The 16,486-nt window shown below is 40.1% G+C and overlaps 1 protein-coding gene across 1 annotated transcript in view; it reads right to left on the reverse strand.

Moving 5' to 3' along the window:
* SERPINB2 (serpin family B member 2) overlaps positions 1–14,656 on the reverse strand; it is a 55,854-nt gene extending 41,198 nt beyond the window's left edge. The window contains exons 1-8 of the mRNA XM_082355456.1: positions 13,663–14,656; positions 9,727–9,906; positions 6,352–6,471; positions 4,948–5,076; positions 4,312–4,429; positions 1,552–1,694; positions 899–1,063; positions 190–582 (exon numbers count right to left, since the gene is read on the reverse strand). Coding sequence (XP_082211582.1) covers positions 190–582; positions 899–1,063; positions 1,552–1,694; positions 4,312–4,429; positions 4,948–5,076; positions 6,352–6,471; positions 9,727–9,897 — 1,239 coding nt within the window. The 5' untranslated portion in view covers positions 9,898–9,906; positions 13,663–14,656. The remainder of the gene's footprint in view (positions 1–189; positions 583–898; positions 1,064–1,551; positions 1,695–4,311; positions 4,430–4,947; positions 5,077–6,351; positions 6,472–9,726; positions 9,907–13,662) is intronic.
* Between the last annotated feature and the right edge of the window lie 1,830 nt (positions 14,657–16,486).

Raw genomic sequence — 16,486 nt, forward strand, 5'->3', positions numbered from 1 at the left:
GTAATGTTCTGATTGACAGATGTCAAGCTACTTCTGTATTTATATTCAGTGTGTAATAGAAGTTGTTCAGAAAAACAGAAATATGTACAGGAGGTTGCTAAAGTTTTGGCCCTTAGAGCAATTCTGAGGCTTATACCTCACATTACAACATCCTGTGCAGAAATGGAAACTTTCAATTTAGGGTGAGGCAAATCTGCCAAAAAAGAGGATGCTGTTGGTAATCTTGTGCATGATAAAGAAGAGGAAAGGATGGTCTGCCACAAACTGTGGGCCTCCGTGGCCAGTTCTCCCTGACATAATGGCCCCAGTGCCAGCAGCTGCTTCAGTGCCCTCCTCGTTCACGTCCACAGAGGCTTGATGGAACACTTCAGAGAGAAACAGGTCATTCTTTTCAGACATGCCTAAGAAATTGGCTTGGCCCTGGCTGAAGGCATCATCCATGCCCATGGTCTTGAGAATGGACTTGAGTTCGTAGTGCTCTTCTAATTTGAACCGGGGGACATACACCTCCACATCATCCTCAGCCATGGTGTCTTCACTGAGCCACTTGTTGAGTTTGTCATAAGTTATTTCACTTTCCAGCTACAAATCCAAAAGCAAAACCAATGAGGGCTTAGCAGAGAAGGAAAACAACTTATAATGTTGACAATCAGTGACTTGAACTTCACTATAGCGTGGGTGATATTAAAATTTACTAGTTTGGTAAAAATTTTGCAAGAAAGTAGTATGTAGGACATAAGTTTAAGCCTTTGAATGAAAGTGTGAGACCTGGCACTGTTCCTCTCAACCAATTCACATATTTCCGTGAGAAACTGCACACCATTTCCCAAGTTGTAGACATATGCCAAGGTAAGTTTAGCCCCAGAAGTTTAAAACGATGGAAGTTGGAATGCCTTACCAACTCCAAGCCAGTAGAGCATTCAGCGATTGCATCTGGAAGCAACAGGAACATACTGACATATCCAGCGTAGGGCAGCTCTAGAATCTGGACCTTCAGGTCTTCTATGTACCCGATGTTCAGCTGTGCGTGCAAGAACATCATCTGTACTGCTTTGCGCTGAGTCTAAAATTATTAAAAAGTAAAATATGAAAGTAGATACTAAGAGGTCAAAAGATTTACAATCAGACGTAAAAGAATGGGTTCTGCTTTCGTGCTGAAGAACTATGTTTCTAAAAATCAACAAAATAAATTATTTGTATACCCTGACAGTGGCTCTGATCTATTTAGCTTTTTCAAGATTATACCCATTAGTAATAAGATGGACAATTATAATTATAATAATACTGAAACATTCGTTGAGTACCTACTAGGGGCCAAGAACACTGCAAAATCTCGTTGAATCCTCACAACAATATTTTGAGTTGGATATTATTATTAATCTAGTTTGACAGATCAAAAAATGGAATAGAGTCAATCAACTATCCAACGTGCGTAACTTATAACTAGCAAATTACGTACAAGTATCAGTGAGTGGTCCCTAACTTTTCTTTCTCTATTTTGTCAAAGGCCCTAAAATATATGTTAAGAAAATCTGTCTCATTGTCTCGTACCAAGTTCACACGGAAAGGATAAAGCCCGTTTAATTTCTTCTGAAATGGAGTTTTCCAATTTCCTTTGAAGTAGACAGCATTCACCAGGACCATCTTGGTCTCTGCATCTATAGAACCTTCAGGTAACAAGTTTGGGATTTTGCCTACAGAAAATATGATATATGTTTAGGTTTCATGATTAAGAACTGTGAAGTTATCCTGATTTCTTGAATCTTTTGAGTCACCGTCAAACTCAGCATCCACATTTATCAAACTCTGAAGAGACGTTGATCTTCAAGCTTAAGTTTTTCTCTCAATTTACCTAAATCATAAGTAAAACTGAGACCAAATTTCTGAGGTTTGCAAAATCCAAGAGAAAATGCAGAAGTACTGCAATTAAGGTTTAGAATTACTATCAGACTTGGAAAAAATTTTTAAGTTCCTTTTATACTGTTTCTCAAAGTTTTGTAGTTGTATGAAGTTAGTTAATTCGGATGGGAGTGAAAAAGAGTCACTTAAGGAACATAATAGTGCCTTTCCACAGTACATATGTCACTAGGGCTCCTTCAAGATCTGGTCTAGACAGTCTATCCATCTGACCCATTGATTGACCCAAAAACAGTTTTTTGGAAGTTGTGCTAGACCTACACCAGGAGTAGCACAGAATCATGAAGTGAGAAAGGAAGGCTTGCCCTGGTGGGACTGAGAATATTGGAAGAGAGATTCTAAATCAGTCAGGAAACAATGTGTGATAAGTTCTATAAGAGAGCTAAATAATGCAGAGAACTATGACAACACAGAGAAGGGAGTAAACAAGTGAGGAGCCAGAGAAGGTGCTCAGAAATGATAACATCTGAGCGCGATTTTTTTTATAGTTGGTTTAAGAAACAGGCCATTTATAGTGAATACCTGCTCTGCAATATTTCAACCACTAAATACATTATTTTATTTAATCCTCACAACTACTCTAGTAGGTATTATTATTGTCATTTTACACAGATGAACACCATAGTAAGAGAGATTAGCAACCTTCCCAAGGTCACAGTGCTTGTCAGCTGGTCAGAATTCCAGCATCTTCCATTCCTACTGACAGATATAGGACTCGAACAAAAAGGTCACTGTAGTCTGACCAGCTTCAGTATAGTCATTCAGTATTTCTAGTCAATATATCCCTCAGGGAATTAAAATTCTTGGTTACCACAGAAATCGACTAGGACTTTATTTAACTCTGTAATGCATATGGAAAAACTAGTATTTGATCCTAACAAATACAAGAGAACTTGTCTCAAATTATTATAAAATTTTCTGAAACAATCAGCCCAAATGACTACTTGGCATTTTGGCAATCCCACTGATTGATTTACAGCCATTCAACACAAATGCTTAAAGAGAAGAGAAATTCTTGCTGTTCTCAAAAAAGCAAGACTTTCATGCGTCTCTTTAATTTTGCAATCCCTTTTTACTTTCACTTCTGTTAATCCTCACTTTCTCTGCTTCATTTTTGTCAGTGGTGTGTCAATATTTTAGAGCAGTCATTTAAAAATCGAGAAATGAAGAACTAAAGTAGATCAACTATTTTCAGAGAAACAAAACAATTTTTTAAAATTCTATAGAACTTAGTTCATGCGTTTCTTTCCACTGTGGTAACTAAGAAACCAAGACACCACACTATGGCTTGAAACAATGTTTTAAACACAGGAGGTAAATGAAAATCCGTTTTTTGCATTAAGTTAGCAAACACTTTAAACATCCAATTGAAGAATTCCAGAATTAGACTAAGGCTCAGAAGAAGAGGGAACCCCAGCTTCACTACTAACAGGTAGTGGGATTTTGGATGGGAATCTAAGGAAAAAAAAAAAGGTCATGAAGAACCTAGGGGCAAGATGGGAATAAAGACACAGACCTACTAGAGAATGGACTTGATGATATGGGGAGCGGGAAGGGTAAGCTGGGACAAAGTGAGAGAGTGGCATGGACATATATACACTACCAAACGTAAAATAGATAGCTAGTGGGAAGCAGCCGCATAGCACAGGGAGATCAGCTTGGTACTTTGTGATCACCTAGAGGGGTGGAATAGGGAGGGTGGGAGGGAGGGAGACGCAAGAGGGAAGAGATATGGGAACATATGTATATGTGTAACTGATTCACTTTGTTATAAAGCAGAAACTAACACACCATTGTAAAGCAATTATACTCCAATAAAGATGTTAAACAAATTTTTTTAAATTAAAAAAAATTTAAAAAAAACAAAACAAAGAATTAAGGCCATGCGTTACAAAGGTAGGAGTAGCTTAGACAATCCAGGAGAGATGAAGCAGGGACCAAAAGAACTTGACAACATACTGACTCTGAATGGTGAAACAGAAGAAAGAGTTAAAATTTTATGATCCGTCCTTTTTCCATTGCTAGTATTCTCACACCAATTACTCAGTTGAAGGTCACGCCTTTTTTCTTTGTTTTTGTCCACTGTAGACACAGAGTCACAATTATTTCAATACTGATATTTCCTATGTTAGAAAAGAGCTGTCTCCTCTTATATTCTATTCTAAGGTAATATCCAAAATCAGATTATTTAAGTACTGAATATATGTCTTCTATTAGTAGACCTCAATTATTTTTTTCTCACTTAAAACACCACGTGGCTCAACAAGAATCAGGTTTCATTAACCAAAATAACTAAGGTGGGGAGTAAGGGCTAAGTTCAAGGATGGTTTTTTAAAAAATACATAAGAGCTTTCTAAGTGGAAAGAAGAGCAGAAACTATTTCCTTGGTTTTACCTTTGGTTTGAGTCTTGACCCAGGAATTAATCTTTTTTCTGGCATCTTCTGCACGTTCTAGGAAGTCAACTGCCTGGGGTTCTGTAGAGTAATATTTCTTGGAGAGCTGCATGTATCCCTTTAAAGCAAAAAAAAAAAAAAAAAAAAAAAAGACAAAGTTTACATAGAATATATACTCAACAAGCCTTGGTGTAATTATAAATTACAGGCTTCCTGTCAAGACTGGGGAGCCTGAGGTAGGCGTAGGGGTGGAGGTTGGCTAGGGAGGCTGATTATATGTGTTCTCTTGACCTCCACCCCCAACTCCAGTCCCAATTCTATTTGCTTTCCTGCACGCTTTGCATTATGACCACTGGGTACAAGGGGAGAAGTTGGGTGTGGGTATAGAGGCTCTGGAAATCAGCTGTGCTCTTCCTGACTTAGGACTCACAGGTGGGAATTTTGCAGCAGGGAGAGAAAGCCCCCACAGAGGGAGCGTAGGGATAGCTGCGTTGGATAGTGTCCAATGGCCTTAGGGAGTCTAAGGGAACCCATGTGGGATTCTGACTCTCTCAGCATGAATCAGAGAGAACAGCTTTAAAACTGACCTCCTTGTAAGTTTGGGGCCCTGACATTTAAATCGCAGGTTTCACTTACTTCCTTGAATCTTGCAGACTTCTCTCCAAACAGCTTATTGGCACTTTCCAATAAATACTCCCCTGTGGACGTGTTGAGGGCGGAGCTGAGAGAACGGAAGGATGAATGGACTGTGTCTGCAGCTTGTGCCTTAAACAGAAAGGAGAGATTCTCTTTATATAACTCAAGACTCCTAAACAAGATATTTCTTAAGCAATGGTATTTTTTCCAATACATCAATAAAATGCTGTATTAAAGTATACTTTTTTCTGGCACTTTAGAGGAATCTCTGAGGAAATACTCTTGATATGGATAATCAGATAATTTTTTTATTTGTTTCAGATTTTACTGTGCCTATGGATTGGATTTAACCGTGAAGTAACCAAGATCCTAGAAGAAAGTCAGGCTCCTTTTACAGTTTCCTAAACTACAAAGTCTGTAAGCAATTTTTGTTATATTAAAATGTTGCCTTAGAAATGTTCTTTAAAAAGTTCTTATAACCTCTGCAAGTACCGTTTTATAATTAAGGGGTAGTCTGTGAAGTGGCGAATCTGGGTTTTAGAAAGCAGGAAATTGAGGGACATTCCAGTTCCCAACCTGAAGTTTGTAAGCACGATGACACACACAGGGCTTAGTCACAGCAGCGCCTGGGTGAAGCAGAGGTCAGAGCTCTGCAGATGGACCGCCAGCTGTCCATTCAGACCTGGCAGAATCTCCCTATTGAAGGGGCCCTCTTCCCCTCCTAAGTCCACAATTCCCTGGCTGACAGGCAGAGCATCGGCATTCCCAGGAAGAAAGCTACGTGGGGCATCTCCCCATAGCCTAACTTAGGAGTGTGACTGTGGAAGTTGTTTACCAATAGGAGCGCATCTACGCCCAGCTCCTACAATGTAGCTGGATAGCTGGTGTTTAAGGAAATGGAGTATTGGGAGAAGAAATGACTACGTGAGATAGATTAGCTGAAGAGATTAGATAGATGATAGATAGATAGATCATAGGAGATAGAAGGGGAGGACATAAAGGATATTCGAGGGTCAGTGACCTTTCATGAAGTCACCAAGGCTGACCTTCTCCATTCCTCTATTACTTGTCACCCCTTACTCTGGAAATCTGCATCTATGCATGTGTATTCTAGGAGTCTCTACAATGGCATTAGAATAAATTATACATACCCAACTAATGGCAGAGTTGGGTGATAGAATTTAGAAATAGTCTTGGCCTGGAAGTCGTGAAGTCTGGATTCTACCCTGGCTCTGCCCTTACTGATCAGAATAGGATATTTACTCAAGAACTGTGAGCCTTAGTTTTCTTTCTATGAATGAGGGAAGTTGTACTAGGCTCCTTCCCTGTCTAATATTGTGATTTTAAGACAAGAATATTCTGGAAATAAAATACAAAAGAAATAGAAATGGATGAATCAGATACCTGCAAAATAGCATCAGGATAAATGCCCTTCTGGATCTTCTGTGTGAATTCACAACTGGTGAAGATCTCTTGGGTGTCTGGGGTGACTTTGCGGTCTCCAACTTTGTTAAACTGAAGCACCTACAATTGGAATTCCAGAGAATTGGGTACATTTTTCTGCTACATTACTTAACTTTTAAACCAATGGCTATCAAGTACCTCTTAGTGGTCCTACGTCTCGTTTCCTGCCTTTGTGTATGGCAACAAGCATAGATGCTCTTCATATGTAACATGTGTCAGCCAGCAGAAATTTCCTTCACAGGACTCAGCATGAACTATTTTATACTAATTCATATGCTGGCCATTTTGACAGCAAATTGTTATGATGAGATGATTTATAACCTCTAAATTATCTAAATTATAACCCAACCCATAAGTTGCCTTGAAAACATGCCAGTATTTTGAAGGAAGCAATAAGGTTAACTCCCAACCTTGTATCTCTCTATTCAGTGGCCTTATATATTACACACTTCTAAGCTGTCAAAAACTACGAGCCACAGCTAGCTTAAACATAAAAGCAGGTCACTCAATATTAACAGGGATCACCTAAAATATTTGCACATACCTTATTTACACATAAAGAAATCCCACACATCTGTCCATGTGGGGGGCAAACGGCAGAGGTCAGCTGACAATATGAATCTCTTTATGTTGTAAGTGGCAGATCCAGGTAACAGTGAAGGTGGCAGGTGCACACTGGCCCCGGGAGGGGCCTCAAGTCCCCTCCCCCAAGCTGCAGCCTTCCCAGCCTGGCTCAGCCAGTCTCAGCACCCCCGAGCCTGGCCCTGCTACCCACCCACTCCCACCTCCAACATCCTTTGGGTCCCATCCCCGTGGGGTCGCAGGTGAGGAGGAGCTTATTGGTAAATGGATCGACGGTAGACGTTCTGCTAAGGAAGGAAAGGCAGGCTTGTCCAGCAGGTGGTGAATTTCTAGGCTGGAAAGGGAGGTGTGAGGATTTGTGGGGTCTCTCTCTGCTCTTCAGATCACACATTATAAGTCTTACCTAATACTCTTTGAAAAGAAGTGGTCTGACTCTGCCGCCATGTAAGGGAAGAATATTTCATGTAACAGCTTCTCCGGTTGTCCTCCCTTTTAAGGAAATTGATGGGGTCTCGGGGCTAGCACTAAAGGCCTCCTGAGTCACTGCAAGAGCCCCTGCAGGAGGGGGTGATGTGAGGTGACCCGGGGCCATGCTGAGGGGTGCACCCTGCCCAGAGAGGCAGCTTGGTCTGGGCAGGTCCGTGGCCTTGCCCTAAAGAGAAGAGCTGGTAAAAATACTCCTGCTGACCTCACATCGCCTACGCTCTGTAAGAGTTTATCCCTTCTACGTATTCCTTTATTCCATTACAACTATGTCACCTTTACCAGCTATATCAATTCCCAACTGTGTGGCATCCTCTTGCCCTAAATTTCTCATTTCTATGAAAGGACTATGGTAATCAGAGCGCCTACCTCACAGGATTTTGTATTCTGTGGGTAAACTATAAAACGTTCTTAGAAAGGTGCCTGGCTAGGGCACTATGAGTGTCAGCTCTGATAATTTTTAGTTCTACCACATGCTTCTCCTATTCTCTCTAATCTTCACACCCATCTTGCCGGTTACGCATTTTCATTCTCCTTTTAAAAATAAGAAAATTGAGGCTCAGAGGGTTGAAATGCCTTCCCTCACACACCTGGTAAATGGCAAAGTCACCACCCAAACACAGGCAGGTCCATCCCCAAAATCCATGCTTCCTCCTCCAACCAAAGAGCTTCTCCTCTTTTTTTAGTAGGGAATTAACCAAATTTGCCTTTGAATTTTAAAATCTGCCCATGCAGCACAGTTACAAGAAAACTATATAAACCCCTTGTCCCATGTGCTGAAAGCACTTGCCAGACACAGAAAAGCTGTGTTGTGCCAAGTGACCAATAAGTTAATTTTCCTTTTGTATCAAAATCAAGTTTTTTACTTTACGTACCTAGAGCACTTCATTTGGCATTTGTCCTCAAAGAAATATTGCTTCTGATGCCTTTACATCTAAAAAACGAAGACCCTGATGTTTTCTAAAGTTTTTAATAGAGTTCACTGCACTTATTTTTTTCAAGGCAAAGAAAATAGAGGGAAGGAGTTTTGCAAAATGTTTCTGCTCTCAGATGTGAGCAACTGGGTTTTGTTGTAAGTCTTGATGTTTAAACTGCCACAGACTCAGGGAGTGACACCCCCATCCCTTTTCCTGCTGCAGTGAGATAGGCCAACACTCTCTGTGAGCCACTCCAAACAAGGCCCATCTTAAACGGGTCACCGTGTACCTGGAAGGAGATATCCATCTATCTATATACACACACCCAGGTGCAGTTCTCCTGGGAAACTCAGAAGTAGCCAGCAGCATTTTAGTGTGACTGAAAGCAGAATCCATGCTTGTGAGCAACCAGAGCCTGTACTTAAAGCATTCAATTTTAATGTTTGTACATATGGGAATAGGAAAGAATTTTAATTATATATTACTGTGTCTGGTCACTGACCCAGGAAATACAGGATCATGTGAATTTTAATGGTGCTGAATTCATCCCATAGGACCATTGCCGTGTACAGTTGACGTAGTTCAACATATTTCCATGGCCCCAGACTTAGTGAAAGGGTCCCCTGACTGAGCTGGTGTCAGCTTCCTTCACCAAGGAAGGAAGCCAGTGGCCTTAACAGAAATACCTCACAATGCTGTGCCACCCCCTGTCCACCTTGACTTTGAGGACTGGCCATCATGTCAGCCCCACTTTGTTGACATGAACTCATGGGGTTGAGAATATTGGCTGAGGTCCTCTGAAGTCACGCTGCTCTTTGTGCATCTCCCAGAGTGCAGAGATCACGGGTCTGGGATATTTTTTCCCTTGGTGACACTCTCTTAAAACCACTGGAAGGAATTCTTTACATGAACGGAAGGAACCTGAGCTAGGAGGGCGGAAACCAGAAGAAGCCCTGGGAAAGGTGCTTCATTCCCACCGCCACTCTCCCCACTATGTTAAATGCCACTTGTCTTAAAACCAATAGAGATAAAGCATGCAAATACTTTGAAAAATATAAGCATTATACTATCAAATATAAGACGTTGTCACTATTAACCCTTTCTAACCTTGCAGGATAAGAAATTCTGGTACGCTTTCTGCTGTATCTACCACTGAGGATGTTTGTGGTTTGGCTATTTTATAGATTTGAATCTAAGGAACTTGTGTCGTAATGGCTTGTGATGATTGCTGACCTTGTTAGACTCAAGATGTCTCAGGCATGTAATCAGAGCAATTCTGCAATTCAGTTCAGGAATCATTCTGTTCTAATTTGGAACTTTAACAGAAACTTACTTTGGCCATCTGGTGTGCAGTGTTGCCCCTGGCACCCAGGTAGATCATGGCCATGGCGGAGGAGATGCTCCATGGAGAGAAGAAGAGATTCTGGGTGGTGGCACTTGTATTTGCCAGACGGCTGAAGAAATTGAGGGCAAAGATTGTGTTTGCCTTGTAAAGTCCTTCCATTGTTTCAATCTAGAAGGAAAGTTAGGGGAAAAAAATGAACAGCTCTAAAAGATGACTCAACATTTTGAGTGATGTCAGCAGAGTGGTACAGGCCGTCCCCTGCACGGGGCAGGGGTTCCCTCTCTGTTCTCCTTTCATCCAAGAGCATGAGGTAGAGCAGGGACAGCATCGTGACCCTGGGACCTGTGCAGCCACAAAGGGTCCCACACTCGGTACAATGCACTGCTACCACAACCTTGCAATTCTTAATAACTTTAAACAAAGGGCCCTGCATTTTCCTTTGCACTGGCTACTGCAAATTATGTAGCCGATCCTGAGATAGCGCGAGCAGTCATGTGATGAGTAGTGACACGCCACATCATAATAATGACAATAACAGCAATAACAATAAATAGCCTTTATCGAAATCTTACTGTACAACAGATGTTGTTTTAAACATCTCACCTGTACTAACCAGTTAATCTTTATGGAAACCCTATGAGGGAGGCATTGCTATTCCTGTTTTACAAAGGAAGAAACTACTGCCCAGAGAGAATAAGAAAAGTGACCAGTGTCACTCGACTATAAGGGGCAGGACTGGAAATTGAAGGTGGTAGGTGGGTAGCCTCCAGGGTCATGTTCTCAGCCTCTATGTTGTACCCACAGATACACCACACACACACACACACACACACACACCCCACAGGCAAATACATGCATATTCAAATGTATGCCACATGCACATATACTCTTATTGGCGCCAATGGAGATGGTCAAACTTCTTTCAAATTCCTTGCTTCTAGAAGTGACCTAGACTCACCGTTTGAGAGTGGGCATTTTTACACAGCCCTACCTCGCATACCTGCACCCCTCCACTTACACACACCATAGCCTTTCTACCAAAGCACCCCTTGAGCTGAGCAGTTCATTAATGGGAGAGCTGGAAAGGCCCCCTTCTCCCACCATCCCTAGTAGAGAAGTCAATGCCAGGTCCCATTGCAGGGGTGGTCCTGGGGCTATGGAACACACACACACACACACACACACACACACACCCCATCCACCCTCTGAAGATAAATAACAGACACGCCCTCCATGACCTAAGGCTTCGCATGCAGCCAAATGCTTGGACACACCTGTTGATTCTGGCCAACAAACTGTATCTTATGCTTTCAGCTTAAAACACACCCTGCAATTACCAAAATCTATAAATATACCAAGCGACGCTGACACTCATCATCCCACAGGAAACCTTCTTGTGACAGTGGCTGGGGAGCTGCCCATGCCCCATGAGGCATGTCCTGCAGCTCTTTAGGCTTGAACTCACATCTCCCTAATCCATGGGTGTCTTATGTGAACACTTGGTTCACCAACATTTCTTTTGAAGAAAGTGATTGCAATCTGTGTCAAAATTTCTTATGGGAAATACCACTCAATTGTATTTTTTCAAGACAAAATAGTAAATTAAGTAAAACTTGTCCCCAGAACTCTCTCATGTCTTCTTGTCTCCTTTAATATTTAATATTCATGGGATCTGTATGAGGTAGATATTAGGATCTTTACTGTATAGGTTACATCCTGATGCCCAGAGAGGGTAAGCAACTTGTATAAGGTCACAGAGTTTGTATGTAATGGTGCAGGGATTCAAGTCCAGGTCTGCTTCAGAAACCCACTCTATCCAATGTCACTCACTGCCTTACCTGCTGATGTTTAACTTCACTGCTATGTGTAAGAGTTTAGGCCAGTTACTAGTTTGAGAAATGCTAGAAAGAGGAAATAAAAAGAGGAAGGAAGCAAGTTTGTAATACTCCTAGAAGGCTTATTAAGTTAAAAAAAAAATCACTATTTTTTTCTCTTGCTTCATCACTGAGATTAGATTACCTTGGGTGGCTCAGAAATTTGTTTTCTCTTCCTTCTACAATTTAAAATCATCTTTATGATGAATTAGTCCTGGGTAGGTCTTTTTTTGTAAATTATCTCAATAACATTTCAGAAACAAACTGAGAATAACATAAATAAATATTTCTCTACTGAGTGAAAAAATAAATAAGGGATCAGAGCCAGAAAAATAAATGTAGGCCTCTCCTATATCTAATTCTTTATAACGACCCCCATAGTCTGTCACTTTGACACTAACAAACTTTAAGTGTCAAGACAAACTATCAGAGAGGGCTTTTAATGCCACATTAGGATTTCAGTTGACTGTATAAAGAAATACAAAGTGAATTAGGACAGAATTAGATCATCCCAGATGCATGTACTTCTTTTAAAAGTAGTCTAAATTTTATCTTTAAGATCAGGTACAATTAACTGCATTTAACATAAAAAATAATATGTGTTGTCTATATTGCAGTTACCAAATTCCTTCGGCCTCACTGCTTTATTTAACTTGCATAATTACTTGCCCAGTAAACCTAGTAATTCCTATTATACCAATGAAAAGATGAAGATGTTGATTGCACAGCTGGTTTCAAAGCCTAGATTGAATCTCAGCCTTCTGATTCCAACTCTAACACTTTTCCTACAGACCTTTCAAATAAGGTTTGAGAAGTTTATATTTTTAGAAATCTATGAATATATATATATATAGTGTCTTCTGATTCTCTAACAAATCCACACCTTACATTTAGGTGAGAGTCTGCCTAAGACCATGTAAAACTGAATCACTGAGTGACATAAGATAGCATAACCTCTTTAGCACCTGTTGTGAATTTCTTAACACCAGAGTTACACAACTTTATCAGCTTCCGGAGGTTATATTCCTAATCAACGTTGAATATTCTCTTTAGAAGAACTAACGGATGAAAAGCATATGTGGGGCTGGGTTCCATGATGTCTGTGTCCGTTCCTGTAACACAAGTTGACAGATGTGCCACTGAAATTTGTCACAGGTGACAAAGAACTTGGGAGGTGCTGTCAGAGCCACTACAACAGTTGCTCTGCTCGCTGGCATCAAAGGTTAGATTTCAGTTTGCTGTAGCATTTTAAATAATTTTTTTTGCAATGACACAGTGCAAATATTCTGAAATTGACCACAAAAATTAATGAGAACACAGAGAAAACAATAACTTCAAGGAAATTTCCCTTTCAAATTACCAAATTCTCCCCCCACAAAATTAAAGACATTTTCTGATATTTGATGACTTTCATAATGAATCATTGTTTGTCTATAGGGTATTAAATGATTTATTACTATTACTGAACTATTACTTCAGTCAATCCAGCAACTAATTTGGCTGATTTTTCCTCTTTCAGTAGATTGACTGATTATTGAACTAAATTCAATAAAGGTATTTTGGTATTGAACTGACCCAACCCAGCTTCCTGCTTAATTTCTGATTGTTTTAGATTAAAAACTGAGTCGTCTTTTTTGCCTTTATTATATGTACACACAATTTATAGATTACTTTCAGTTGCTAAATTAATACATTTTAATTGGTCTAGCTATTCTCATCAAATTCAGTGCCAAACACTAACTAGTAAAGAATATACACATTCGAAGCTGTTCGGTAAAATTGACATCACAACCTAAATGTACCTTTCAGTTTGATGAATGTTACATAGGCCTTTGCTGGCCTCTGAGATTTAAGATTAGGTCTTGCTATAAATTTAATTCAGATTTAGAACTAAAATATTCTCAAACAAACAACGAAACAAGAAAACACCAGTAAATTTTTACCCATCTTCTAAAAACATCCCACATTTTAATTTTCATTATATTAATAATACCAGTGTGCAAAATAAAACCATATTTCATAGAGATAGACATGGAAATGACTGAAATACCTGGTTATTCTCTGTCTGACAAGAAATGGTCCTCTGAGAGTTGTTAAGAGTTCAAGCATGATGATGACTGGTTTTATAAAGCTCTGCCCCTCCCACAGAGCATTTTCTTCTCTCTCTCTTTCTAATCTGTATCCTTTGAGTGATTCAACATTTTACTCAGAAAGACATCGTTAGGATAGAATTGCTTGTTTGCTAAAGCATCATTTAAGAAATTTGTTGGGAGGATGACGTCATTCAGAAACTTAAGGATTTGGCAATATCTACACATGCCTGTCAAAATTAGCTAAAACCTGTCAGTTCCTGTTTGTTCTTGTTCTCATAGTACCAAATTGTTGTTTGGTACTTGTTCTCATAGTACCAAATTCTGCCATATCCCTTCTATCTTTTGACAAGGGTGGCCTGGGAGCTCTTTGCAATACTTAAAAGCAATGGAATCCTTTCTCTTTTGAATCTAGGCAGCCCCCAAGCAATGCTTTGGGAATGGAAAGAAAAAAAAGATACCACTTTTCTTCCTTATAAATTCTCTATTTTAAACCGTCTTACATTTTCTCAAGCTATAATTTCCTAAATAATTCTGGGTTCCACCCTAATATCCTGTCACAAACCACACCCAAAGAACTTTTCATTTGCCCTTCTATAGAACATAAAGATCTTATCTTTAAACAGTGAAAATCCACTGTGTACTTTAAGTTGATTTTTAACTCTATAAATTATAGGTGTTAAGTGGAATTTGTGATGTCAAAAACATGATTCAGAAAAATCACTAGATTTTTAGATACAACCAAAGGAATTTGAGGAGTAAAAATAGATAAAAGATGTGCATAATGAAATAGAATCTGAGTCTGAAAATGTTCATACTGTTAGAGCTTATTGAAAAGTGTTTGCAACACATTGTAAAGATGGCTTCTCTACTCATTACTTTTTTTTATTGATGTATAGTTGATTTACAATGTTCTGCCAGTCTCTGCTGTACAGCAAAGTGACTCAGTTTTACACATACACACATTCTTTTTTTAATATTCTTTGCCATTATGGTTTATCCCAGGAGATTGGATATAGTTCCCTGTGCTATAGAGTAGGACCTTGTTGTTTATCCATTCTCAGTGTAATAGTTTGCATCTACCAACCCCAAATTCCCAGTCCATCCCTCTCCCTCCCCACTTCCCCTTAGCAACCACGAGTCTGTTCTCTATGTCTGTGAGTTTGTTTCTCTTTCATAGATAGGTTCATTTGTGCCATATTTTTGGTTCCACATATAAGTGGTATCATATGGTATTTGTCTTTCTCTTTCTGACTTACTTCACTTAGTACGATAATCTCTAGTTGCGCACTTTACTTTTATGCATAACAAATCCTCATAGGGATAGGGATAAAAAGAAGTAAAGGCACCATGCTTCCTCTCGGCTGGTGTGGCGAGCTCCATGTCTATGCTTGAAGAGCTGAGTTGACAATCTGGAGTGTCTGCAAAACCAAGCCTGTGGGTTTGAGCCCTGTGTGGGCATCTCAGCTTGACCCTGGTCCATGAGCCAGATTTATCCTTACCTCGTCTTGCTAATGTGAGTCTCTGGTCAAAAAGGAGTGAGTTGACTTACCCCAAACCCCTCATTGTTATTAAAGGGACAATGAGATAGGTGCGTTCTTCAGAATATGTATGTGGCAGTCAAAAGCCAAATTATTCGATTTATTAATTTCTGGAAGATCTCAGGTCACATAAAGAAAAAGAACTGGAATTCCACCTCAACAGTGACCTTTCAACTCCTAGCTTCCTCCGTTAGACCGAAGAAACCTTTCAGGCAGCCACTGACCCTCTTATAGGTTTTCACATCCCTTGGCACTCAGCCGGTTCTCTGTCTCAGTGAGTTCAGTAGATGTTATTGCTTTGTGGTCTAGGTCTCTCTCCCTTTTCGGTCTCAGTCCGCTGGAGGGCCCCCTCTGGCAATGTAACCAATTTGTTCAACCATTTTTTAACCACACATAGGGAGCACAACAGTCTGCTAAACCAATAGTGAACATACCTAGAACTTTAGCCACCCTTATCCCCACTGATCCAAATCTGTGAGGTTTGATTCACACCCCATAGCATCCATGAAATCCAGTCTGACTTCTACAAACCTCAGTGAACTCCTGCTACGTAGAACCCCACCACTTAGAGTTGAACTTGCAACATACTAATGTATGATTATTAATTAATTAATAAATCACATGTGTTCTAGCAGTTTCATCCAGGTTGGGCTTCTATCACTAACTAGATGATACTGTATACTTAATTCCCTTTTAGCAGCAAGAACAGTGCTAAGCATCAAGTGGGTACTAAATATTTTTTGATGAATAAGATTCGAAAACTCTCTAGAAAGACTTTAAAGTGTGGTGAGCAAAGATGTGGATTCTGAGAGACTCAGAAAGGTCTGATTTGAAACCTCTTTCTGCCATTTACTAGTTGTATGATCTTGCACAAATTCCTCAGCTTCTCTGAGCTTTAATTTCCTAATATGCTATGTGGCTGGTACTGTTTGTTGCCTATGCAAGAGCAATCCATTTTTGCTGTCCTCCTTCCTGATTTTTAGTATTATTCAGAGATTTCTTGATCTTGGGAAGAAGGACCTTGTTGCTGGTCTAGGGGGTGGATAGATAGCCCAGTTCTGGTCAATGAGATGTGGGAGAAGTCTGCTGGGGAATGTTTGGGGAAATTTTTTCTTCCTGATAAGAGGAGATATGCAAAGAGAACTTCCTATCCTACACCACCCCCTCCTACCCGACTTTGAGCAGGGCTGTGTGAGGATGTGATGCCAGGAAATGCTACAGCCATATCACAACCATGCAGGAA

This window comes from Balaenoptera borealis (assembly GCF_965194805.1).
Source record: "Balaenoptera borealis genome assembly, chromosome: 14".
Classification (NCBI taxonomy): Eukaryota; Metazoa; Chordata; class Mammalia; order Artiodactyla; family Balaenopteridae; genus Balaenoptera; species Balaenoptera borealis.